The sequence below is a fragment of the Rhinoderma darwinii genome, chromosome 6 (assembly GCF_050947455.1).
Source record: "Rhinoderma darwinii isolate aRhiDar2 chromosome 6, aRhiDar2.hap1, whole genome shotgun sequence".
Classification (NCBI taxonomy): domain Eukaryota; kingdom Metazoa; phylum Chordata; class Amphibia; order Anura; family Rhinodermatidae; genus Rhinoderma; species Rhinoderma darwinii.
The window spans coordinates 11,568,443-11,596,395 of record NC_134692.1 but is presented as its reverse complement, the minus strand read 5'-3'; the positions used below and the strand labels follow the sequence as shown (position 1 = coordinate 11,596,395).

Below are 27,953 nucleotides of genomic sequence, written 5' to 3'. Positions count from 1 at the left end.
ATGCAAGTCAACGAGCGACTTATGCAACTGTACGGCACACATCTTGGCTAGACATCCAGTCTATACATAGGGCTCATTTCTTGGCGTGTACATGCAACACAGTCTGAACAGAGCCTGATGTCGTTCTCAGCCGCCCATCGTCGGATCCTGGGTAGTACATAAGTATTTTTAGCACAAAGTTTCCCCATACATAGTGCGGTCCTGTTCTCTATACGCAGCTGAGCTTCTGTTCCCTTGTTTCTAGCGGTGTCAGGTGTTCCCTCCGGGGCAGCTGTGAGTAGTGGGCGGGTTGTAGCTTTTAGGGTGGTATCTGGAGACCCTGTGAATAGACCTTTGTTGGTCTCTGCTGGGTTTGGCTGGTGTTATACGGTGGCGCATGTCTGTGCATGTTCTGCCCACCTGATACCCAGTGCAAATACAGAAACCGAGCCCGTTATCAGCCCGTTGTCAAGAACACAAGAGCTGGCTATTCCTGGACACGGCCTTAAATCCACAAGAGTGTGAAGGATTGCCTGGAGACCGCGGAGCGGAAGTAACAGCCGCATGGTGACGTCCGTGCTGGATGATGTGGACTATATACAGTCACCACGGCGTCTTTACTATTAGGCTATGTTCACACAGTTTTTTTGACGCGGAGAACCGCACCGCAAAACTTGTCAAAAACGGCCCTAAAATGTCTCCCATTGATTTCAATGGGATGCATCTTTTTTTTTTTTTTCCCGCGAGCGGTAAGATCGCCTCGCGGGAAAAAGCGACATGCCCTATCTTCGGGCGTTTACGCCTCTGACCTCCCATTGACATGAGTGGGAGGCAGAGAAAGCGTATTAATAGAAACAACCCTAGAAGTTTTTAGGCTGTTATACCGCCACATGGGATTTCCTCACCCCTGCTCCATAGCCAGCCCCTCTCCCAGCTTATTACCTTGTGTCACTGGAGCCAAATGGCTAAAGAAAATCTGTTGTTTTCTAGGTACTGTCCCTTTAAAAATGCTGTACTATAATTTCATCATCACATTTGGTAAAATGAATCTCTGCTCTTCCCATTCACGTTTCCGTTTTCCTTCCTCCTCGTCACATCAGATTCCTGCATACGTATCTCAGCCGCTCGTGTGCGGGGGCAGGGAGGGCTCCCATTATAACATTGACAAGAGTTCAGCCGCGAAGCGTAAGCTGTTTTTAAAGGCTTTAATCCAACAAGAATCTGGTTTTGCCTCTTCACTTATAAGACCGTGCTCACTGGCGGTTGTAGGAAGAAGCTGCCGGAATCCCAATGAGGTCACGTTATGAGAATAACGCCAGTCACAGCTGGTTCGGAGTCGGTCAGAGGCCTGAATGTAATGCGCTGAGTCAGAGTACAAGCAGAATTTAGTGCCGCATCTGCTGATTTCTCATTGTAGTTTTTTTTTTTTTTTTAATTTAACTTTACACTAGCACCTCTTCATTTTTATGAATACAAAGAATTTCCCCTAACGTTAATGCCCTGTTCACACCTGTCAGATTTGTCATGGATGCCGCACTGAAATTCGCAGTCAATGTATCTGAAAATTTCCCCAGAGAAAAAAAAAGTAGAGCTGAGCTATTGTACAACGGAACAAAAAATTACATATTGCGGCAGGTTCACTACCGTGTCTGCGTCTAGAATGTGGCGCGTTTCGTTTTAGACTAAATTAGGAACAGATAATTGCATCTCACTAGACACTTCAAAAGAGCCTTGAAAAGGGGGTGTGGCTTATAATGAGCTAAAATGCGCCAAACGTGAACCATGCCTGCCAAGAGTTGGTATAAGCTGATGTACAGGAAAAACAGAGTCTCCAAGGGCGCTGCTGCACTGAGTTCGACTAATGGAAACTGGATGCTCAAACACTGTCCAAATCACGGCCTCTGAACAGTCAGGAGTTGTGAGGGAGCCTTGGTATCGATAGTACTGTGACAACTTCTGGGGCGGAAGGAGATTTTCCAGGGGAAATGTTGGAATCTCATTAAAGTCTCAGCTTCTCACAAACGCAGGGTGGGAACTGACATTGAGCAATTTTTAATTGTGCAGCAGCGCCCTTGGAGACTCTGTTTTTTCTGTACATCAGCATATCTTCTGCGGTTTTCTTTGGAACACCGGCACGGAGTCCTGGCAGCAGCAGCAACTATTCTCTCAACTGTCCGCTGTCCTCTTATCCTAGGTGAGCACCTATTTGGATTTTTGGATATTGTACCTCTATTGCCCGGGTAATCTACACTATGTGGCGCTGTGTTTTCTATTTCATATCTGAAGAGTTGGTATAAGGAAGAGAAAAGTGTGTAGAGGGATGCGCCAAATTTATTATACTGCGCGCCACTGTGACAAAAATGGCGCAACTTTGGACTGCCTGGTTTAAAAGGTAACTAAAAGTTCAACAAACTTCTGATGTCATAGTGACCTGTCAGAAGTTTTGATCGGTGGCGGTCCGAGCGCTGAGACCCCCACCAATCGTTAAAAGAAGCGGCAGATGTGCTGGTGTGAGCGCTCAGCCGCTTCATTTTTGTTTGGCTTTTTCCGGAAATCAATGCAGCGGAGTTAATAGAAAGTCTATGAGCCCTACTCCGATACATCAGCTTTCCGGAAAAAGCCAAATGGAAACTAAGTGACACAGCACTCACACTAGCACTTCAGTCGCTTCATTTTAGCGATTGGTGGGGTCTGAGTGCTTGGACCCCCACAAATCAAAACTTCCGACAGACCCACTATCACATGTCAGAAGTTTCGTTACTGTTTAAGTTAATGCTGTCTAAGTCTTATACAGAATTAGTAACTCTGCCCCATTGTGCTGTTTGCATTGTAGCCGAGAAGAGCGAAAGACAGCGGTCCCGTGTTTGCTATGAGACCAGCGACCCCCCCCCCCCCCCCACCAGCAATGATCGATGGCCGCTGTGTATACAGACTGGAGATGTAATGACAGCCAGATCAGTTGTCACCCAGATTTCCACTAGTTCTTAAAAACTTGGAGAGGACCACTTAAAGGGCTTGTTCAGGATTAGTAAAGCTTGGCTGCTTACTTCCAAAAACAGCGCCGCACCTGTCCATAGGTTGTGTGTGGTATTGCAGCTCAGCCCTATTCACTGCAATGGATCTGAGTTGCAATACCAGACACCACCTGTGGACAGATGTGGTGCTGTCAGTGTGGGGGGCTCTCGTACCGTGTAATGAGCAGCAGAAAGGGACCAGGACCTCCTTTTTGACACACTTTGCACTGTATTTTTGCCACACTATAATGTAAGGTCTTTTATTACCTTCAACTATTTTCACAGCAGAGCCAATCCTGTGATGGTGGGAAGTGCAGCGTTGGATCCCTGGGTTGCACACGACCGTAGAATTTGTCCGTAATTGCGGACCATAATTACGGTCCCCAATTACGGACCAATTCATTCTATTGACCACGGACCCTTCCCTTATATTTGTCGGACGGTGTCCGGGCCGTAGAAAGCCTCCGCAAAAGATAGGACATACTTTGTATGGGAGCAGGGGCCAAAAATGCGGGTGGCTGTCCGCGGCCATGCCCGTAATCGCGGACCATGATTACGAGCACGTGCATGAGGCCCTTTTGTCTGTCAGACATTTAATTCTCCTTCTAGAAATCCACCCTCATAAATAAGTCAGGAGAAGAGGAAGGAATGAATTACTGGGATGTTGAGCTCTGCTTTGTGGAAGTCTCGTCTATTGCTGCGCTAATTGTCCTCCGCTCCGGTTTCCATGTTTACCGTTCTGTGCGACCGTATAACCGATCAGATGTAGAGTAATGACCGCGCCTCATGTTACACTGCGCGGCTTGTGAATGTAGAAAACGTCCGTCCTCTATTGGACATGTAATGTAATCTACTGTAATCCCGAGTCGTTCTCTTGTGTGAAGTCTTTAAATGTTCTATAAAGCCATATGAGGTCTCTACGGCCGGAGTTACATGTGACGCATGAGTCCAGCAACAAAATAAGTATATGATTTGGGTGTGAGTCGTATGAGACTCTCACAACATTTTTTATTTTTTTTTCACATGACCTTATAAAAGACCTGTGGCCATCGCATGCAATTTACATTGTCTATAGAAAGTATGACCCAAAAGTACGACTTGTGACCCAAAATTCAGAAAGTTTGGATTTTTGTGACCACCTAGGCAATCATTAGCGGTGATGTTCCTGGCCGTTAGTCCCGGGTGCCAGCTGTGAGACACCGCTGACACCTGCTGCGTACAGAGCAGGCTCAGCGGGTGAGCCCACTCTAAACATCACCCCCCCCCCCCCACACACACACACACACACCACGGCCCAATAGTAAGTCGTGGTGCGCAAAAGTTAAAGGGCTCTATAAGATGAAAAAAACGTGGCTGACGGGAAATATCTTCCTGAGTAAACGAATTGAGGGGGAAATCTCAACCAGTAGGTTATGCTGCGGTTAACACAACTGCAGTGTGTTCTGAAAATCGCACCATACCGTTCACAAGGGCATCTATAGCCCCAGCGGTTTACCCCCGTGTGCCATTACAGCCTAACCCTGCTAGGAAAGAACTGTAACGTAGTCTGCTGATTTCCCAAAATCTCACCCCCTCTCGTCACCCGAGATATAAAAAGTGTAACTGAACTGTACTAAATCCTGAATGATGTTACTGAGACGGGGGTAGATAAGTTACTTTAGATTTTGGAAGCCTGTTGGATTTTTGTAGTAACCGGATAATAAAAGATTTCATAGAAAACAACCCAAAATGCTGGGCGTCTGCGGCAAACAACTCGATGTGTTGGCTTCTCTGTCTTGAGTTGTCCAGGTCTTTGCTTTTAGCCATAGAAATTTCAGTGATAAGAAAACATTGTTGTAGCTTTTAATAACTTCTCCTCTTGACCATTTCAGATGAAAGGCTCCACCACAGAACAATGAAGCACTGAGGATGGTGTTTGTCACGCTGGAATAATATCCGGGAGATGGCCGCTCATGGCATCGGTAGAGACGCAGGTGTATATTGCTGAGGTTAGGGGTGAAGGTCATCAGAAGTCGACGACTCCTCATCAGTACAGATCTAAGGAACCCAAAAGTAACGGCCCTACCCCAAAGATCTCCCCCATCTGTAAGCTGCAGAGGGAACATGCCCATTTGGCTCATGATCCCCGATCTGCTCATTACATGTTCCCTCATCCTTACTGTTTGTTCTCCGAGCCCAGCAAGACGACAATACCTTTAACGCCTTCTCCTCCATTGGCTGGACAACGGTTGCCTCATGTCACCTTTGAGGGAACATTGGTTTTCCATAGAGCTTCCAAAAAAACAACTCCTTCCGTAGGGTCAAGGACAGAAAGTCAGAGGAATCCGTCCATCCGCTACAGGTATCCACCAATCAGACCTTTCCTTAAATCTGCCAAAGCTGAAAGTGCCATGACGTATTCATTGATGGATCAGTTCCACCTGCCGAGCGCAGCCGGCGAGCTCCCCGACGTTGGCATGAGAAGACCTTCCAGTGTTGCAGCCAAGCTGAGCTCCGATCCTTCCCGGCCAGCCTTAATAACCAACTCTTTCCTACGACCAAGCAGTGCTAAAGTGCCTTTACATCCACATGAGGACAAGAAGAAGACACCAAGCCCCCCTCAGATTGGAGCAAAGTCTGCTTCATGGCCTTCCGGTGAGAAAGGAGGCTTCGGCCAATCTAATGGGGTGGTGCCTTTACTTTATCACAATGGTATTCGCACAGGGACTGCGTCCTACAAAGCTGCTTCTTCATCCAACATCGCGGAGGGATTGGCCAAAGCCGAGGAAACTACATGGCCTATACTTGAAAATAATAAAGTTGCCAGTTCGCCCCGTAGAGGAGTCCAACTAACAGAGGCTGTGAGGCGCTTGACTGGAAGTCATTTGCCCACCGGCTGTGAAGCACAACTTGAAATTTCTAATGCAGCTGTTTGCCAAAACGGTGGAAATTGGGCCAGCGGTGAAACGGCGAAATCCTCCTCCCATCCAGGGCACCAAAAAGACCTTGTACCTAGTAGCCTGGCATTAGAGGGTCCATGCCTTAATGGGGACATCAGTGTTTCCAGCACTAACCATGCCAACCTCTCCACCCAGCAAACCAGTGCCGGCATCATTGCCATGGGAGGTGACTCGTACCTCCTTGATACATCTCCTCATCTTCCAGCCTTGAAAAGTGAACCCTTAATCCCAGTGACTGGCGAGACGACGACGCATCGAGGGAATATAACGGTGATGGCGTCTCAGATCTCGACGATACACCTTAATAAAACTTGTGAAGCTGCAGCAAATAATCTAGAGTAAGTCGTGTTCCTACAAAAAGTTAAAGATTTAAAAGGCTGCCTGACATGACCCGCCAGAATCTGGAATTCTATTCATGCTGCCAGGAGTCTCCTATCCATCTGTGCAATGATGCCAGATAATTGTAGAATTCTTAAGTTACATCAAGGTGGTCTCAATTCTTGGCGGTCGAAGTATTGACTTGAAAGGGTTTTCCGTCCTAATAAAAAAAAAAGTGGCCATGGAAGAAAGGATTTAAAAAAGCGCTGCTCACCTCATAGATCCCCTGGTTTACCAGCGCCACTATTTTGTTCCTCCCAGTCTCTGTTTATTGACATGGCTGCAGCAATGACGTGCCCGTATACCCGCATAGTTGCTGCAGCCAATCACTGGTCTCAGTGGGTATAGGTCACCGGACCGCTGAGGCCAATGATTGCATCCCTTCTTCCTTGACCGCTCATTTGAAAAATTTGGAAAACCCCCTTTAACCCCTTAATGACCAGCCTATTTTAGACCTTAATGACCAAGCAATCTTAAGTTTTTCCATCGTCGCATTCCAAGAGGTATAACGTTTTTATTTTTGCGTCGACATAGCTGTATAAGGCCTTGTTTTTTGCGGGACAAGTTGTATTTTTTAATAGCACCATTTTGAGGTACATATTATTTATTGATTAACTTTTTTTTTGGGGGGAATAGAAAAAAATCAGAAATTTCGCCACTTTTTTTGCGTCCTAAATCTACGCCGCTTACCGTGTGCTATAAATAACACAATATCTTTATTCAGCGGGTTGTTACGATTGCAACGATACCAAATTTGTACAGTTTTTGTATGTTTTACTACTTTTACACAGTAAACGCTTTTTTTCAAAATGATTTGTTTTTGTGTCTCCATATTTGAAGAGCCGTAACGTTTTTATTTTTTCGCCGATGCGGTTGTATGAGGGCTTTTTTTTTGCGGGAAGACTTGTCGTTTTTATTGGTACCATTTTGGAGTAGATGCGACTTTTTGATCACTTTTTAATCAATTTTTTTTAAAGTCAGGATTCACAGAAAACAGCAATTTTTCCATCTTTTTTTTACATTTTTTTTACAGCGTTCACCGTGCGGGTTAAGTAATGTAATAGATTTATAGGCGGGGTCGTTACGGACGCGGCGATACCAAATATGTGTAACTTTTTTACTTTATTTTGGTTTTTGAATACTAAAGCATTTTGTAAGGGGAAAAGCTGGGTTTTTCATTTTTTTTTCACTTTTTTTTTATTTATTTTTTATTAACTTCATTTAAACTTTTTTTTTCACTTTTTTACTAGTCCCATTAGGGGACGTTAATATGCGATTCTGCGATCGCTATTATAATACACTGCAATACTTCTGTATTGCAGTGTATTATGCCTGTCCGTTTAAAACGGACAGGCATCTGCTAGGTCATGCCTGCGGCATGATCTAGCAGGCATTCATTACAGGCAGACCTGGGGGCCTTTATTAGGCCCCCGGCTGCCATAGAAGACACAGACACTCGGCGATCTTATCGCCGGGTGTCGGTGGGAGAGAGAGGGAGCTCCCTCCCTCTCTCCAAAACCACTCAGATGCGGTGCTCGCTATTGAGCACCGCATCTGAGGGGTTAAACGGGTGAGATCGATACTAATATCGATCTCACCCGGCAGAGCAGGGACGCCCCCAGCCCTCAGCTACCTCTAGCAGCTGAGAGCAGGGAGATTTGACGCTCCCTGCTCTGTTTACTTATTCCGATGCCGCGACGTAAAAAGTCTATGGCATCGGAATAAGGCCCGTTAGTGACCGACGTAAAAAGACTATGGGCCGGTCACTAACGGGTTAAAGCGCCTGAGCCCAATGCAAAATCTCTTAACGGCCGTCACCTACTATCTGCCATTTATAAAACTGGTGTCTTATGAGGCAGATGGGGCTATTGGGCCCTCTAAGGTACCAGTCCCCAATTCGAAAAATGGCCCCAGCCGGCGGCGGGTAGGAATATATTCCTATAATAATTGCTAGAGGCAACAAATACCGAGGCAGCAGAGCCCTGGTTTGTCCGCTACCCTGGCGGCCATATGAATAGTTTCTCCAGACTGTCCGGTCTTCTGTTTGGGTCTTAATAGGTCTTTATTAGTATTTTTGTTTGATCTCTTTCTATACTGCGCCAAGTGGAGATGTGATAGACATTACGTTTAATGTATCTTTACATTTTTCATTGGTTAATATATCGATATTTGTTTATTGCAGGGGCCATACACGGAACTGCTCATTGTAATAACGTCTATTTTTGAAGGCTACGGCCCTTGAATTTGATGCTTTTATTTTTTATCACTTTTTTACCCAACTTAGTATTACTGTGCCAAACTGTGAAGTGGACTGTGCTGAGGAGGAGCTTCCTGAAGGCTTGGATGACAGCGAAGAGGAGGAGGAGGAGGAGGAAGGTTGGTATTTGCCGATACCTTACTCTTTCAGTCCTATAACATTCGTTGCCAATGCTCCTGGTACGATGTGAATGTTTGTCAGACCTGGATAATGCAAATTCTTAATGATATATTTACTGTTTTCTGATACAGATCCTGCCATTGTCCAAGCATCTTCCACTACGTCATTTACAGAAATATCCTGGTATGTATTTTGGTTGTGACCTCTGACTCCACACAGGACCAGCATAGATTCATTGAAAACCAGAGCAACGTCAATATGTTAGTAAAGGAAGAAACGCACCTGCCAATGAAATCACAAGCCATCGCCGGTTTCATATTTAGCCAATTTATGCCTGTAAAACAGATGTGCATTATCAGAATATTGGCCCACACTTACGAAGACTGGCATATCTTAGGCCAGACTCGGTAAGGAAGGTAGTTTGTGTAATCAATTTGGCCAGTCATAGCAGGCATCTATGTACCAATACAAATTTGAAGCTGGTTTCCCACAGTGCACATTTGCTGCAGGTTTTAGCCAAAACCAAGAATGAAACCTAAACAAAAGACCTATATAAAGAAAGGCATTATAGGTGTGCTCTCCTGGATCCATTTCTGGTTTTTGCTTGCAAAATCTGCACTGAGAGAACCCAGCCTAAAGAGCAACAAAAAATCACACATTTGTTGCACATCACTGTCGTAAACTAAAAAAAAATAAATGTGAATCTTTTCACAAAGCCTGACAAGTTCTCCACGTAACTCCACTTTTTATGCTGATTTAAAAAGGCAGTCAAGAAAATGTTTACAGAATTATTTAATGCAAAATTAAAGTATTTACCAATCACAGACCTGTCAGGAAAGGGGACAGCTCCTCTATACTACACCACACAGGAGAGGGGACAACTCTATACTACACCACAGAGGAGAGCGGACAGCTCCTCTATACTACACCACACAGGAGAACTGACAGATCCTCTATACTACCCCACACAGGAGAGGGGACAACTCTATACTACACCACAGAGGAGAGCGGACAGCTCCTCTATACTACACCACACAGGAGAACTGACAGATCCTCTATACTACACCGCACAGGAGAGCTGACAGCTCCTCTATACTACACCGCACAGGAGAGCTGACAGCTCCTCTATACTACACCGCACAGGAGAGCGGACAGCTCCTCTATACTACACCACACAGGAGAACTGACAGCTCCTCTATACTACACCACACAGGAGAGCTGACAGATCCTCTATACTACACCACACAGGAGAGCTGACAGATCCTCTATACTACACCACACAGGAGAACTGACAGATCCTCTATACTACACCACACAGGAGAACTGACAGATCCTCTATACTACACCACACAGGAGAACTGACAGCTCCTCTATACTACACCACACAGGAGAGGGGACAACTCTCTACTACACCACGCAGGAGAGCTGACGGCTCCTCTATACTACACCACACAGGAGAGGGGACAACTCTCTACTACACCACGCAGGAGAGCTGACGGCTCCTCTATACTACCCCACGCAGGAGAGCTGACGGCTCCTCTATACTACCCCACGCAGGAGAGCTGACGGCTCCTCTATACTACCCCACGCAGGAGAGCTGACGGCTCCTCTATACTACCCCACGCAGGAGAGCTGACGGCTCCTCTATACTACCCCACGCAGGAGAGCTGACGGCTCCTCTATACTACCCCGCGCAGGAGAGCTGACGGCTCCTCTATACTACCCCGCGCAGGAGAGCTGACGGCTCCTCTATACTACCCCGCGCAGGAGAGCTGACGGCTCCTCTATACTACCCCGCGCAGGAGAGCTGACGGCTCCTCTATACTACCCCGCGCAGGAGAGCTGACGGCTCCTCTATACTACCCCGCGCAGGAGAGCTGACGGCTCCTCTATACTACCCCGCGCAGGAGAGCTGACGGCTCCTCTATACTACCCCGCGCAGGAGAGCTGACGGCTCCTCTATACTACCCCGCGCAGGAGAGCTGACGGCTCCTCTATACTACCCCGCGCAGGAGAGCTGACGGCTCCTCTATACTACCCCGCGCAGGAGAGCTGACGGCTCCTCTATACTACCCCGCGCAGGAGAGCTGACGGCTCCTCTATACTACCCCGCGCAGGAGAGCTGACGGCTCCTCTATACTACCCCGCGCAGGAGAGCTGACGGCTCCTCTATACTACCCCGCGCAGGAGAGCTGACGGCTCCTCTATACTACCCCGCGCAGGAGAGCTGACGGCTCCTCTATACTACCCCGCGCAGGAGAGCTGACGGCTCCTCTATACTACCCCGCGCAGGAGAGCTGACGGCTCCTCTATACTACCCCGCGCAGGAGAGCTGACGGCTCCTCTATACTACCCCGCGCAGGAGAGCTGACGGCTCCTCTATACTACCCCGCGCAGGAGAGCTGACGGCTCCTCTATACTACCCCGCGCAGGAGAGCTGACGGCTCCTCTATACTGCCCCGCGCAGGAGAGCTGACGGCTCCTCTATACTGCCCCGCGCAGGAGAGCTGACGGCTCCTCTATACTGCCCCGCGCAGGAGAGCTGACGGCTCCTCTATACTGCCCCGCGCAGGAGGGCGGACAGCTCCTCTATAACATTTTTGCCTTGTAGTTTGTATTCGTGCCCATACATGTATTAAACGTATTTCAGGAGGTGAGGGGTGAGCGAATAAATGTTTGTACTTTTACTGTACTCTAGTATCTCTAGGCTGGGAAACCATGTCTAACAATTAATGTTCATTTCTAGGCAATGTGCTCCCAATATGGACCCTGTGCCTTCAGATGTGGATTTAATTGTGAAACCTGCCTTCACCCAGAGTCTGTTTCCCAACACCCCTGCAACCATTTACTTTGCCACTCAGAATGAAAAGGGTAAGATGCCGTGTACTGTGGCCTGTAAAATAATCTGTCCTGGTAGAGAAGTAGGTTTTAAACGCTATAGAGTCTGACGAACCCTTGGGATATCCATACGCATGAAAAAAAAAAACAACCAGCGGAGTGCACTTATCACTTGTTTTAGCCTCTGCCCCTATGTATTCTTTTGCTACCAATTTGGAGTAACTTTTTTTTATTGGTGTCTTGGTTTAAACATCTATTTTGTGTATTAGGCTCCTGTGCAGACCTATGTGTGTCCATGGTTACAGACTACATACTATGTGTATTAATTCGAGAAATGACAGATATTCCTGAGAATTATTTTGTTTCAGGTTTATGTATCTTCAGTATGTTTTCTGGGTGTTTTCTAGTGGAACTGTTACCTTGGGCACAAAGAAAGCTGATGAAATGGAAAATGAGCACCGTGACTCCCAATATAGTTAAGCAGACTATCGCAAGGTCCCACTTCCGAATCACCAAAAGTGAGTAACCTGTCTGAGGTGTAGTAATCATTAAATCTTCTGTTTTCCCGAAGAAGAAATATTAAGATTTTTTTATTTTATTTTTTTTACTGAAGCAGCGCCTCCCTTGTTCCTGGGCTGTGTGTGGTATTGCAGCCCATGGACATGTAGCGACGTTATTACTGGGGGGGGGGGGGGGGTCGTACTTTTTTTTTTTTTTTTTCACAATTCTCAGAATCTGTTATTCCCCATGGCAAGAATGATTTGTGATTTATTTCCAACATTCACTGCAAACTTTTATCCTAGTGCTACTTTAAAGGGGTCTCCACTTTGGATAATCCCTATTTGTTAGAAAGGTCCTTTGCATGTAAGCCAATCACAAAGTGTTCACCTGATGGGACCCCCCAGTGATCGACACTAATCTAAGTGAACACAACAGGAAGTGTTCAGTTTCTCTGCAGTGCCACCACAGGAGAAATTAAGCATTACACAATTCTCATTGAAACTGTTATGCAGTCATGCCAGGTCCTCCAGATTGGCCACAAATATTAACGATCTCATTACTGACTGATCAAGGTCCTTAATGGGTGAAGTCTCTCTGCTGACTCCGATTTCAATAGGTTATTTGAAAATGGGCTTTTTATACCAGACGCCCTCTTTACGTTGGCCTGTAGCCTTATGAAATGTAACAGTTTTTTATTTCTCTGTCAAATCTTGTAGATGTCCATGGCCATTGGAGCAGGACACATCGATTTGTCTGCTGAGATGTTTTGCAATGCCGACCGCTATGGATTCATAAAGAATAAGGCCTTCACACGTCGCTCAAAAACCCGGCGTGTGAACGTGTCAAACGCTAACGTTCTTGTAAAGCGCTTTTCAAAATACAGGCTTTTTTTTTTTTTTTTTTTTTTTGGGCACGTAATTAGGACTCCTATTGACTGGGAACTAGGCGTGTTTCCAAGAATTGGCCTGACTCTCTTTTAATTTTATGCAACGCATTTTTAAATCTTCATATGCACTACAATACAATGCGTTTTTGGCGTGTGAAACGCGTGGAATACAGTTCTTTCCAATATCATATGTGTAAAAAAAAAAAAAATGCTCGCACTCTTTACTGCATCTGAGCGCTATTGGCTGTCCTGCTCTACTTGCAGTTTGTTACACGGCCGCTATGGGGATACGCACTCTGTGCAATGCATACATGTAGCAGTGCTGAGGTCAGTTGGTGCTGTAGGGGTGGCGTAATCTTATTGGAGAACAAAACCTGTATTTGGAAAAAGAAATCCAGAAAATTCCTTTTAAAAGGTCTTTATTTTTATTTTTTTCTTGTTTGTTAAACTTCTGGACAACCCATGTAAGTTGCTATGAAATTAACCCTTAGCATGTAGGTGTCTGAGGGTGAAATCCGACAATAAGCCCCTAGGGAAGTTAATTCTGTTGTCACTGTACAAATAACCTATACCTCTTTCCAGAGAATCACGATTGGTTGGGTTGCTGGGGTCATCACATGAAGTCCACAGGCTTCAAAGTTATCCGAGACTACCAAAAGGTACATTTCCCCAAATTTAAAAAAAAAAAAAATCAGATTTTTTTTTTATGTTTTTTTTTTGCCGTTTTGTGACCTTGTTCTCTTCTGTCTGGTCAGCTGAACCATTTCCCAGGATCTTTTCAGATTGGAAGGAAAGACCGTCTGTGGAGAAACCTGTCCAAGATGCAGGCTCGCTTTGGAAGGAAAGAATTCAACTTCTTCCCCCAGTCCTTTGTACTTCCTCAAGACATTAAACTCCTGAGAAAAGCCTGGGAGCAGGGCGGAACGCGTCAGAAATGGATCGTGAAGCCGGTATGGGATAAATGTAATCCATGGTAACAACTGCACTTCTGCCACTGACCGGATCCTTTGTCTAAATCTGCAGGCACATGGCTGCGTACAACCTCCGCATTTTAACAAAGCCATAATGAGGCACCCATAGCCTTCTATGGTGCCCTACTATACCGATGTATGCCTCAGATTTCATACTGAGAATCTTTTGTTAATATCTGGGTTTGTTACTTAATATGGTCTAATAGAATGAGTTTGTTCCTACCTCCCGCTTCTGGCCATGACCAGAGTTATTGTTCCGAGTTTGTTGACCATCCTCATTTGATAACCTAAGCAATTGACTAGTAGTATTTTAAAGAGGATCTGTCACTGGGCATTACTAAACTAATCTCCCAGCTAATCTAATAGGCGCTGTCACACTGATAATACTAGCGAAAATTGTGTCCCAAAAAGTTTATTTTAGAAGTTATGAGCTTTTTTCTATATATGCAAATGAGCCTAACTAGATAAGTGGGAGGTAACCGCAGCGATTCTCCAGAGGCGGAGCCTCCTCACAGCCCTTGACGCTGTCCTATCCGCATGAAGCGGCTTCACACAGTGTGAGACTCTGAGGCTGGAGGGGGGGGGGGGATCACTTCAAATAGCCATATATCTGGCTGTGGACCACCTAGGACAGCGGTTCTGGTGGCATATGAAAGAGGAGATTCTAATCTTCCATATGCCACTAGGATCGCAGTTCTAAACAGGAGGTTTCACCAGTTGAATACACAGTGTGATCATATAGTATACAGCTTCCATTCCTGTGTTGTTGGAAGTGGGAGAAGCTGTATGCTGATTGAACAGCATGCTACAGAAAACCTTACACCGCCCAGACTGAAGAGTCCCCTCCCATGTGGCAAGTATAGCCAAATTAGCATATTTTTTGAAAAATGCACATAACTTTGCAAATGGTTTGTTTTTTAAAACAAATTACACTGTAGCTCTCAGTATCTTGGTGCCTATTAGATTAGTTAGGAGATAGGGAATTGACAAACTGGTGACAGATCCGCTTTAATGCCTTTTAAGACAAAAACTTCAATAATTCTTGAGAACCAAGGGTTCCAATCCAGGTAGCTGCTCCTGAGCGACCGAGGTGTGGATGAGATGAAAGTTTTATGTTCACCTGCAAAAACCGCACATAGTAAAACATTTTGAAAAAGGGCAACCACTGCTGGTTAAGCCACGTCTGCAGTTTTCAGTCCACTTCTCAGCCGGACACGGTCCCTACCTGTGTCTGTACCCTGAAACCTGTTAGTGCTGATGAATGAGTCCTAATTGATAGTGTATTAGTCTCAATGAACTTGTTTTATGTCTTTTAGCCTGCGTCAGCCAGAGGCATGGGGATCCAGGTTATACATAAATGGAGCCAGCTTCCGAAGAGGAGACCGCTACTGGTACAGAGGTAGTAGTCATGTCTGATCCTCGTTGTCAGGGGCCACAATCAAACAATGGGGGTAATTCAGCAACCATTTTTACGACCGTTTTCTGTTCTGGCGTAGAAAAGCTGCAAAAGTGCCCAAAAGTTGCAGTGCAAATTGAGACTTTTGGAACTGGGTGTTCCTTTGGTGAAAAGGGGCATGGCCATCGAGGCTCGTTGAATTTATTATAATTTACGCTAGAAAACTGGTGACATTTCATAGTGGAAATCTACGCCAGCTCATAAGTTGCGTAGATTTCACTCGATGGGGAAAAGCGAACTAGATTCCTGTGCTGGGCCCCTACTTTGCCGTCCCGATCTGACTACCCCTGCGCCCCCTGATTGGACAGTTAAAATAAAAATAATTCTGTTCACCTCCCCACTTCTCTTCTCCTTTCCGGCCCACCAGTCTTAATAAATTGCCCCCAATGGCTGTGATAGGCTGATCCATCTCCTCTCCGTACCCTGCATGCGTCTGGAATTGTTCCTACAGTTCACGTTGCTCAATGGTTCTGATCTTCTATGATTAAATTGCTATTTACATCCGTTTTTCTTTTCTATTCCACAAAAGCAATATGTGATCTTTGTAATGGCGGCCACATTGTTTTGCCATACCGCTTCCCCAGATACAGCTGAATAGGACTCGCCTTTACTGTTTAGCCTGATCGTACTTGTTTGTGTCTTCCATCAGGTACCTGCACAAACCCTACCTCATCAGTGGCAGCAAGTTTGACTTGCGGATCTATGTTTACGTCACTTCGTATGACCCCCTCCGAGTGTATTTGTTTACCGACGGTCTGGTGCGATTCGCCAGCTGCAAGTAGGTCCCTCATTGTTAGGTTTTTATTTACCGCAATTATTTCTTAAAACCCAAGAGTAGTTCTGATGTGAAGAAAAAAAAAGCGCCTAATATATTAGACAACTGCTTAAATAACTATTCCATAGATTTGTGAGTCAGGGTTTCCGGTAACATATTGAAATTTATTGCAGTCTGCTTATGGATTTTTTTTTTTTTTTTCGGACAACCCTTGCAGTATTTTTAGATCTCTCCTGTAGTGAACGTCGGCAATGACTAGAATAGAAAATATTTGGGACTGGTTATGCAAGCAGGATTTTAATATGCTGTATAAAGTAGCTCCAAATGATAGATCTACTTTAAAGGGTAACTAAATGTCCAACTAACTCCTGACGGGTCGAATTTTGATTGGTGGGGGTATCCGTGCTTGGACCCCCACCAATCATTAAAGCGAAGCAGTAGAAGCGCTCGTGTGTTCAGCTTTTTCCGGAAATCAATGTAGCGTGTCTGGACTCAATAGAAAGTCTATGAGCCCGTACATCGGTTTTCCGGAAAAAGCCGAACAGAAACGTAGCGACTGAGCACGCACACGAACGCTTCTGCTGGTTCATTTTAGCGATTAGTGGGGATCTCAGTGCTCGGACCCCCACCGATCAAAGCTTCTGGCGTGTCACTGAGATATGTCAGAAGTTTGAACACTTAGTTACCCTTTAACATTATTTGCTAGGATTTTTTTTTTTATTTTTTTTTTAATACGCAGACCCCTACTGGTCAAAATATGTAACTACTTCCAGCATGGGCGGTTAAGAATCAGGGTCTTGCTATTGTTTCCTATATTTTCTTCCTGAATCCTAAGCCAAGCTGATCCCTCACTTACATTTTATCTTCCTGGCATTGAATGGGGGACTAGAGCGCTGCCCAGGGGAGATCTAGCGCTCCTCCATGTTTTTATGGGTTGTTCAGCGGTAACTTCCTTGTGAGTTCCGTAAGCTGATGGAATTTTTCTGTTTTCCAGGTATTCGTCGTCCATGAAAAGCCTCAGCAACAAATTCATGCACTTGACAAACTACTCTGTGAATAAAAAGAATGTGGATTACAAGCCGAACGCGGATGAGTCTGCCTGCCAGGGCCATAAATGGTACATGATGACCGTATGATGGAGCAAGTCATGACACTATGTGGAGATATAGAAGCGGGCGGTGGGACGGGAGCACCGAACATGTCCCTGGAGCCGTTCTCATTGATGCGACTGTACAAAACAGCAGTTTCAGAAAGTCCTATACAAAGTGTAGAAATGTACTGTAATATATACTCCTAATATGCTGAGATAATGGGAGATTTATCAAAACGAGTGCAAAGTAAAGGAGAGGATGACCGTGGCAAACAATCTGGTTACAATCGGTAACAACAATTGTATTAACTTTTTCTTTAGTTATGATAAATCTCCCCCTCAAGATATGACTCCTTGACTAACATTGGGTCCATATTTCGGGCTTTCCATATATTAATCTAGTACAGACATGTAATATTGTGTGAGGCTGAAGCTCCTTTCGTTTTTTACTCCTTTTCTTGACTTGACAGATCAGTGATATTCTATCCAATCTATAGGGACATGTCGGGCAAGTGTGATTTGAGATACTAACTGAACTCTCCCTGCAGGGCACTTAAGGCGTTGTGGAGCTACCTCAACCAGAAAGGTTTCAGCAGTGACCAGATCTGGGAGAAGATCAAAGAGATGGTGATCAAGACGGTTATTGCGTAAGTCCTAGTAAATAGAAACTCCTCTGGTGCTCGGCCCATGGATTCTGCAACAAATTTGCTATGTTGTGAACCCAGCCTAAGGGTATGTTCACATATGGACTGAAAATCTGTTCCGTTCCATTCACATGTATGTCAGACATTTATAAAAAAAAACAAAAACATGGCAACAAATCTGCCGCATGTGAACACCTTTTATTTAGTCCTACTGCTCACGCGGATGCGCGTCTCATTACAGTGTGTGAGGTTGCTGTAACTGGTTGGTTTTATCGCTGTGAGCAGCACATTATCAGGACAGGTTTTTTGCCTTTGTATGTAAATGGTAAATTCTATTCTTTGACCACAAGCCGATAGAAATGATTAAAGAGGCTCTGTCACCAGATTTTGCAACCCCTATCTGCTATTGCAGCAGATAGGCGCTGCAATGTAGATTACAGTAACGGATTTATTTTTAAAAAACGAGCATTTTTGGCCAAGTTATGACCATTTTCGTATTTATGCAAATGAGGCTTGCAAAAGTACAACTGGGCGTGTTGAAAAGTAAAAGTACAACTGGGCGTGTATCATGTGCGTACATCGGGGCGTGTTTACTACTATTACTAGCTGGGCGTTGTGTATAGAAGTGTCATCCACTTCTCTTCAGAACGCCCAGCTTCTGGCAGTGCAGATCTGTGACGTCACTCACAGGTCCTGCATCGTGTCGACACCAGAGGCTACAGATGATTCTGCAGCAGCATCGGCGTTTGCAGGTAAGTCGATGTAGCTACTTACCTGCAAATGCTGATGCTGCTGCAGAATCAACTGTAGCCTCTGGTGCCGACACGATGCAGGACCTGTGAGTGACGTCACAGTGCTGCACTGCCAGAAGCTGGGCGTTCTGAAGAGAAGTGGATGACACTTCTATACACAACGCCCAGCTAGTAAAAGTAGTAAACACGCCCCGATGTACGCACATAATACACGCCCAGTTGTACTTTTACTTTTCAACACGCCCAGTTGTACTTTTGCAAGCCTCATTTGCATAAATACGAAAATGGTCATAACTTGGCCAAAAATGCTCGTTTTTTAAAAATAAAAACGTTACTGTAATCTACATTGCAGCGCCGATCTGCTGCAATAGCAGATAGTGGTTGCAAAATCTGGTGACAGAGCCTCTTTAAGCTCTTCTTTTTTTATTTTTCTTTATGGTTGTATGTTTGTTTTTATTTTTTTTAAAAGTTCTGAGCCTTATGTGAACAGCCTAATGAAGATGTACGTCCAGAACCCCTACAGTTGCCATGAGTTGTTTGGTTTCGATATCATGTTGGACGAGAACCTGAAGCCGTGGGTTCTAGAAGTAAACATCTCTCCCAGGTAACATTCATCACCTTAGATGTGATCGGTGGGTGCGAGGGGCATACAGGAGCCGCTGTCAGCCGAGCCGGCGCTCCAGCTGACTGATTCGGCTTACAGCGGCGCTATGCAACTTCTATTTATAGTGCAGACATGGAAGCTGCATCGCAAAAAATAGACTATTTTAAATGTTAATTTGAAACCTGTTGAACTGGTTCCTGACCGCTGGCTGTATATAAACGGTCGAGGTCCTTAAAACGCGCCATAGCAGATATACGATGCAGATTTTAGCCGACTGCCCGAGCGATTTGGCGGCTGAATGTCTGGTGCCCAGTAGTGAGTAACTGCTGGGGACCCTGAAGAGAAGATGGGAGCAGCGATCACTGCTTCTGTCTTCTCTGATCGCTTTTACACAGTGCTGGTGATCATGTGACTGGTCACATGATCATCGGGATGCAATTAGTGGCAAGTTGCTGCTGGGTCTAACTAAGCACAGCCCGATTTAGTGACAATAGTCACTATAAAAAAGCTGATTTCCCCTGTAACGGGCTGCTGTGCAGTCCCGGTTACAGTGGAAAAATAAGGTGTAAAATAAAAAAAATCGTCCTTTCTGATTTATTTATTTATTTTTTCAGGGACATGCCATAATAATAAGAAAATAAAAATAAAATAATTTAATACACAAAATACCCTTCCAAAAAATGTCGTCGGGTGGGACCAATCATTGTCATAATGCAATTCATGACCCATTTACCCTAAAAATAAGCTTGTAATATATCAATTTACGGTAGACCATGACGATCACAAATATGAAATGTTTTACGATTTTCAAACTATAAGCTTAGAATAATAAAAAAAAAACAAAAAAACCTGCATGGTCTACGAAAAGAAACATTGCAAAAACCATTTCGCTAGCCCAACCAATAAATAAGTTCTAGCTGTTTAACGTGTGCTAAATGGTGTCTGGTCCTGAACTGGTTAAAAGCCACCTGACACGTACGTTGTGCGGTATTGATGTAAGGGCTCATTCGGACGAACGGGTATAACGTCCGCGTGCCGCACGTGGAAATCACGTGCAGCACCCGGACCCATTGATTTCAACGGGGCCGTTCACACATGCAGGAGTTTTCACGCAGCGAGAGTCCGTTGCGTAAAACTCGCTGCATGTCCTAGATTGGTGCGTTATCACGCACCTACGCGATCATTGAAGTCAATGGGTGTGTGAAAACCACGCATCGCACACGGACGCACATCTGTGCGTGATTTGCGCATCCATTCAATTGAAAATAATAGAAAAAAGTGCTTTGCGAGTGTAAATAACGCCACACACTAGGATCAGAATCACGTGTTTTTCATGCACGCGAACCAGACGCGCTCGTGTGATTGTAGCCTTAAAGAGGCTGTTACCACATAAGTGCCCTGTCTCCTACATAAGGAGATCGGCGCTATAATGTAGGTGACTGATGCTTTTTATTTCGAAAAACGATCTATTTTTACCACTTTATGAGCGATTTTTAGCTTTATGCTAATTAGTTTCTTAATGCCCAAGTGGGCGTGTTTTTACTTTAGACCAAGTGGGCGTTGTACAGGGGAGTGTATGACGCTGACCAATCGGCGTCATGCACTTCTCTCCATTCATTTACACTTCACTAGCGATTATAGCTAGATGTGCAGCCACATACACACCACACACACACACACACACACACACACACACACACACACACACTATAACATTACTGCAGTGTCCTGACAATGAATATACATTACCTCCAGCCAGGACGTGATGTCTATTCAGAATCCTGACACGCCTGAATCTTTTCTGTGAGATTCCAGCAAGGCAAGCATAATCTCGTTTGAAATGACAGATTACATCGTAATCTCGCGAGATTACGCTTGCCTTGCTGTAAATCTCACAGACGCTACAGACATGTCAGGGTTCTGAATAAACATCACGTCCTGGCTGGAGGTGATGTCTATTCATTATCAGGACACTACAGTAATGTTAGTGTTTGTGTAAGTGACTGCACATAACGATATAGTTATATTATTATGTGCAGCTACATACACAAACATTACTGCAGTGTCCTGACAATGAATAGACATTACCTCCAGCCAGGACGGGATGTCTATTCAGAATCCTGACAAGTCTGAATCTTTTCTGTGAGATTTTCAGCAAGGCAAACGTAATCTCGTTTACATCGTAATCTCGCTAGATTGTGCTTGCCTCGCTGGAAATCTCACAGAAAAGATTCAGGAGTGTATATACATTATATAAATCCCACAGCACTCCAAGTAGAAAAGAAAGTGGTTTATTCAGTCAACACAAGCTGCAACATTTCAGTCCTGCTATGGGACCTTTTTCAAGCCTAGCAGGACGAAGGCGTTGCAGCTTGTGTTGACTGAATAAACCATTTTCTTCTACATTTATCTACAATCCTTGGCTCCGGATTACCTGCCTGCACTTGTTACCATTTTTGGAATTGCATATGGAGTGCTGCTCATATATACAAACGAAAATAAGCAGCACTCCATATCCAAAATCTACCATGTAAATGGGTGCAAGTGGGTAATCCTGATCCAAGGATTGTAAATATATATATATATATATATATATGAAATTTTCCCAGCACACGGATGTGATCGAGTGGTTTATTCTATGTCTTTCCCACAGTCTGCATTCTAATTCTCCGCTGGACGTGAAGATCAAAGGTCAGATGATCAGAGACCTCCTGAATTTGGCTGGCTTCCTCCTACCCAGTAAAGACGGCACGAGCTCCAGCAAAGGGAATTTGTGCTCCAGGTGAGAGCACGGTGGACACCAACGAATGGCACAGATAAGAGACATTGTACAAACCTGAAAGATATTTGTGGGCGTGAAGGGGTTCCATCCAACTTGTAGAAATAGGGTCATGTGACCAAACCACAAAGTTTCTCTCCCGTTTACCCTCCACTTAGTTTCGCTCACCCCGGCTCTTAGCCGGATTCTGCTGCTTCTTGCTTTGAGATGTGGCGTCACATAACGAGAAGCAGCGGGAGGTCGGCATGGACTCTGACAAGTTTAAATGTTTGTCAACATTTTCGATAAATCGCATTATTTTGTTTTTTTATTTATTTATTTTTATATATTTTTTAAATTACTCCATCTAAGATTAGAAAATGAATCAACTTTGCAAATAGTTTTAATTTAAAATAGCTCACTGGTTTGTTTTCAGCTCCTTTGCAGACCTATGTGTTTCCATGGTTACAAACTACAAACAAACCCTGTGTAGTCTGATCCTGCAGTTTATTTCTTTCTTCTGTCCCCTTGTTGCTAACTTAAATTTCTTAAAGGACAGATTGATGGGAATATGACTACAAGATCAGACTATCGTCTGTTCGCAGTCTGCAACCATGGAGACACATAGGTCTGCATAGGAGCTGCAAACACTACTGTTTTGTTTTTTTACGGCACTAGAATAACTGCTGCATTCGAGCGTGTGGGTTGTGGTTGCGCTGTTTAAGCAATGTAAACCATGGCGCTGCAGATCATTGTTCCCGGTGGTCACCGATCGACTGGTTACATGACCATGCTGCTGTGTCTAACGCGGCTAAGCACAGCCCTGATAGGTCTATTTCCCCTGTGGCAGATCCTGTTATTGGGAAAAAAGTAACGTAAAAAAATGTCTACGTAACAATCAAGTCTTCCAGGGTCTTTTCTGATCTTTTTTGGGGGTTAAACGCATAGCACCAAGGGGTTAATAACCCAAATAATTTAAAGGGGGGAATAAAGGCATAGCCATTTGATCAGTACATGTGGAAGAAAAATTGAAAAATTGTTTGTCATTCAGAATATATATATTAAATATGAAATAATAAATAAATAATAAATATTAAATAAGAAATAAATATAATGAATAATATTTGTTATTGTTATTTCTTTAAAGTGTGTTGGGCAAGGATCATGGTCGTTCAGCAGAAATTCTGAATGAGGAAAAGATGAAGCGGGCACACTACCTGAGCCAGAAGATGCCAGATAAGGTAAGGTTCGCTATTGGGGCAGGCGTGTTATTTGGTGGCATCACTGACTGGTTGTGTAGATCCTGTAACCTGTTTCACAACAGTCCTATAGAATTTTAGGCTGAAGACCTCTTCTCCAAGTGTGGGGGGAACTTGTGCGGTCATAGTATACATGGGATATCTACTTGGTAGATCGTCATTGCTGGTGACCCTTAATTCCAGGTGGTTTGTCTTGCAGGATCTCTATGCCACAGTACTGGAGCAGCTCACTCCAGAGGACGTCCGGGTCCTAGTGGAGACTGAAGATGAACTCTCGCGCTGTGGACAGTTTGAACGTGTCTTCCCTTCCCCCATCTCCTCGCGATATTTTCGCTTCTTCGAACAGCAACGTTACTTCAATATTCTCACCAACCAATGGGAGCAGAAATACTATGCCTGCAAAGAGAAAGGTAGGTAGGCAGCCATCATGAAGCTCTTCTATGGGTGAAGCATAAATGGGTACTCCTTTACTTATATTACTGACCTTTCCTGAGAATAGGCCATAAATATAGAAGATCAATGGTGGTCCGACTCCTGGAACCCCCACCAATCAGCTGATTGGGCCGAGTTTATCATTGCCGCGGCCTCTTCAGTTTACAGGCACCGCGCCATACACTTCCGTAGCGGCTGCGCCTGGGATAACCGTTCTGTTTACTTGAATGGGATCAGACGTGTACGGTGCTGCGCCCGGTAAATATGGAAGAGGGTCCTTAAAGGGAATGTGTTGCCAGAAAAACATGATTTTTTTTTTTTTTTGTTTTTTTTAAATTAAACATTTAGTGTGTGGGTGATTAAACATTGTTCACATTTTTTTAATTTTTTTCACGAGTCAGGAAATATTATAAATTAATTCTAATTTAGAATATTTCCCATTTCTGTTCACTAGATGGAGCTATTCCCAAAATTGCAGCATTGCAAAATTGGGTAAAAATCCCTCGCTCTAGTGAGCTCTCAGCATCCCCCCCCCCCCCCTCCTTTATCCTGGCTAGTGCCGGGATAAACGAGGGGTTTGAACGGTGTAACCTCCTACACTGTGTGTCGCCATTTTTTGAGCTAACACACAGTGTAGTAGGTTTACATACAGTAGTAAACACACACAAACGCGAACATACATGGAAATCTCTTACCTGCTCCTGCCGCCGCGGCTCCCTCCGGCCCGTCCGCTCCGTCTGCTGCCGCTGGTCCAAGTGCACAAGTCCGGAAGCCGCGACCGGAAGTAGTAATATTACTGTCCGGCCGCGACTTCCGGTCCACAGGAAAATGGCGCCGGACGGCGCCAATTTCAAATTGGACTGTGTGGGAGCGGCGCATACGCAGTTCCCACACAGACGCCGTACACAGAAGTGAATGGGACGGGACCCGTTCGCAGTCCCTATGGGACTGTGGCTGCCGTATTCCATGTCTGTATGTGTCGTTAATCGACACATACAGAAATGGAACAAAAAATGGCAGCCCCCATAGGAAAGAAAAAGTGTAAAAATAAGAAAGTAAAACAGAAACACACAAATAAATATAAACGTTTTTAATAAAGCACTAACCTCTTTAACATATAAAAAAATAATTTGTGATGACACTGTTCCTTTAAGTAGTAACTTGAGCAATCTGTACAGAGCAGCACATTCTGTCACAGGCTGTCTATAGTACAAGTCGCTTTACTGTAATACTCGTAGTCTGATAAAGAAGGGCAATAATGTAAGGCGGTCTATAGTGAATAAAGAGTTTAACTTGTGATGCTGTGATCAATAGCAATGGCATCATCACAAGGAAGGGGGTTGGGGGGGGGGGGGGTGTCTCCTTACTTGTACCGTAAACCCTGACGATAGATCAACATGGCTGAAGGGACAGCTCTGGGTCTAACAAAGACCCCCAGACCTGTCCTGATCTATTCTGCCATGACTCATGTCAGCAATGCATTCCAATACTTAGGTATTCCATAAAAAAAAAAAATGCAATTTAAGGGCTTGTGCACACACACTGGAATTGCTGCAGAAAATTTCTGCAGCAATTCTGTTGAAAAGCGCAGACATTCCACTGCAGCAAAATCGCACCATTTCCTGCGGCTTTTACTGCAGAAAACGGTGTGTATTTTGCTGCATTTTTCACAATGTTAGATGGAGACCTCTTCTCTAAATAACCACAGCTATTATGGCGACTTTCCGCAGCAGGGATTGACGTGCTGCGGTCCGAAAAATACGACCAGTTTTAGGCCGGATTAACACGAGCGTGTGCGTTTTGCGTGCGCAAAAGGCAATTAACCGCTCCGTGTGTCAGCCCCGTATGATGCGCGGCTGCGTGATTGTCGCGCAGCCGCCATCCTTATGACACTCCGTTTGGATGTTTGTAAACAGAAAAGCACGTGGTGCTTTTCTGTTTTCATTCATCCTTTTCACAGCTGTTGCGCGAATCACGCTTGCCCCACGGAAGTGCTTCCGTGATTTTCACGCACCCATTGACTTCAATGGGTGTATGATGCGCGAAATAAGCTCAAAGAACGGACATGTCGTGACTTTTTCGCAGTGGACTCACGCTGAGTAAAAATCAGACTGTCTGCATGGCCCCATAGACTAATATAGGTGTATTCTATATCCCCATAGCCATTACAACTTGCACCATAAATTGGAAGCATAATTTAAGGTATTCGGAGAGCTATGGGAAAAAAAAATAAAAAAAAAATTGAGGCATTTAAATTCTTTTGCCCCTCCCCTGCCCTGTATCCGGTATTTGACTGGTTTATCTGTTGATAGGGCAAGAACTCCTGAGAAGCTTGTGCTTGATGAGCGATCACACGGGTTCCGCTCCGCTGGTAAGTTGCATCTTGTCAATTGTTTTTACCTTCTGAGAATCCGCTCCGTGGATTATTAACCATAAAATGTCCGGCATCATGTGAAGCTTCTTCATGGTTTGGATTTGGTAATGGAGGATTTTTCTTGTTTAGATATAAATCTATTATCATAATTTTGTTATATTCCAGAGGTCACCGCAGAGATCTCCCGGTCAGAGTATGACATGTCTCAATGGCTGCAACAAATCGGATACTACAATATCCAGGTCAGTGTTTACTGGAGTCACCAAACAGCCAGTAATGCTGTAACAATGGCACTCACATATACCACGGGGGTGGGTGCAGCATCTTACAGTAATAGATATCATTTTGAGTATTGTATAGGTCACATCTTCATGTAATGGTAGCTTTGTAAATACTTATCCTGCGCTGGTTTTCAGTGAGGCCATATGTTCTACTCTGGTCACATCCAGAGCAGCTTTCAAAATTTCTCTGGTCACTTGTTGGCTCCGGGCTGCCAGACCTCCTGTTTTGCTCTGCTGGTTTAGTATCTGTACAGAGCCTATTGCAATTTTCACTACATGCAGCTTTTTCTACACCAGTCTCTGATGTAAACCCTTATTCCAGCAGAGCATTCTAGAGGTTTACTTGAGCTGTTGGGGGTGTTTCTGTTAAAGGGGTTTTCCAGGTTCGTGACCGGACCGGTCATCTGTATACGATCAGTGGGGGTTGGATACCCGGACCCTGCACCGATCCACTGGTCTGGCGGCCTCCAGTCACTAGAAGCTATGTAGTAGTCGGTGCTGGAAGCAAAAAGCTCTGGTCACAGTATAGCGGCTGTGCTGCAGCTCTGCTCCTATTAAAGTTCAGCCACAAGGAGGCTTGACCGGATTTAAAGCCAATGTTTATCTATTACTGTATTTTTTTTTGTAGCAATTAATTTGGGTAAATTTCTGCCCCATGACCACTACTTTATGCCCCATGTCTCCGTTCTAAGACCCACCAGAAGGATGATATTAGCCGCCACTCTTCTAATGCTGCTGCACTTTTGTTGACATTAGGTTTACTGTCCCTTTAAGACCGATTTCCTGTTATTTTACAGATTGCCCCCTTCAGAGGAACAACTGAAACAATTCAAGACCTCCCCTCTCCATCAGAGTCCTGTGATCCGTCAGCAGCAAGACCTCATCACCAGCCCCCTCCTATCTCATATTCTGTCTAACGTGCCAGAATCTGCCTTGGTCATGTGATGAGCGTCGCTGCCGTCTGCTCCGCCTCCTGCGCTGGTCAAAACCTACCTCAATGGATAATGAGTTCTACATGTGGACGCCGACCAATACATCTGTGACCAGGGTGCAGGCAGGGAGACCCCGCAGGTTTATCGCCGTGCTTCCGGAAGAAAATGCAATACCGCAAGGAGCAATCACGACAGGTTTTCATATATTAATATTTTTATAAAGTGTTAGGACTCCAGTGCCTGGGATGAGAAATGTGCCGCCTCCTAGTAATGTTGGGCAGTAAGTGACTTACCCGATGTTTCGGGTTATAGGTCTTCGATGTGTCGTCTTCCGTGTTCATCGCGGAGCTCAGTCCTGTGCACAGCCGGGTCCGGGCCTTAGAGTAGCGAGTATTTCAGGAAGATGTTGGGTGTCTGTTTTACTGTTGTGCTTGAGTTTTTGTTTTTTTGCCAAAATAATATATTAATAATAAAAAGTGCACAAACGCATGAGCTGACATTTCTTATACGGACATGCACAATGTTACCACAATTCAGCTCGACACGATCAGCCATAATAACAGAACCTGCCTAACATCGTGTAATTTGACCCGTCGAGGCCTGGACTCCGCTGATCTCTGAAGGTCCTGTGGTCTCCGGTACAAGACGTTGGTAGCGGATCCTGTAAGGTGTGAGGTGCGGCCTCCAGCGATCGGACTTGTTTTTTCCAGCAG

At 44.8% G+C, this 27,953-nt stretch overlaps 1 protein-coding gene across 1 annotated transcript in view; it reads left to right on the top strand.

The window, feature by feature from the left end:
* The window catches only part of TTLL4 (tubulin tyrosine ligase like 4), a 29,530-nt gene extending 1,801 nt beyond the window's left edge, over positions 1 to 27,729 (top strand). The window contains exons 2-19 of the mRNA XM_075829124.1: positions 4,865 to 6,270; positions 8,595 to 8,686; positions 8,819 to 8,870; positions 11,434 to 11,558; positions 11,933 to 12,043; positions 13,495 to 13,571; positions 13,668 to 13,862; positions 15,200 to 15,282; positions 15,989 to 16,117; positions 17,109 to 17,231; positions 17,753 to 17,851; positions 19,070 to 19,204; positions 21,858 to 21,986; positions 23,110 to 23,203; positions 23,421 to 23,631; positions 25,966 to 26,024; positions 26,193 to 26,269; positions 27,106 to 27,729. Coding sequence (XP_075685239.1) covers positions 4,946 to 6,270; positions 8,595 to 8,686; positions 8,819 to 8,870; positions 11,434 to 11,558; positions 11,933 to 12,043; positions 13,495 to 13,571; positions 13,668 to 13,862; positions 15,200 to 15,282; positions 15,989 to 16,117; positions 17,109 to 17,231; positions 17,753 to 17,851; positions 19,070 to 19,204; positions 21,858 to 21,986; positions 23,110 to 23,203; positions 23,421 to 23,631; positions 25,966 to 26,024; positions 26,193 to 26,269; positions 27,106 to 27,253 — 3,264 coding nt within the window. The 5' untranslated portion in view covers positions 4,865 to 4,945 and the 3' untranslated portion in view covers positions 27,254 to 27,729. The remainder of the gene's footprint in view (positions 1 to 4,864; positions 6,271 to 8,594; positions 8,687 to 8,818; positions 8,871 to 11,433; positions 11,559 to 11,932; positions 12,044 to 13,494; positions 13,572 to 13,667; positions 13,863 to 15,199; positions 15,283 to 15,988; positions 16,118 to 17,108; positions 17,232 to 17,752; positions 17,852 to 19,069; positions 19,205 to 21,857; positions 21,987 to 23,109; positions 23,204 to 23,420; positions 23,632 to 25,965; positions 26,025 to 26,192; positions 26,270 to 27,105) is intronic.
* The last annotated feature ends 224 nt before the right edge of the window (positions 27,730 to 27,953 follow it).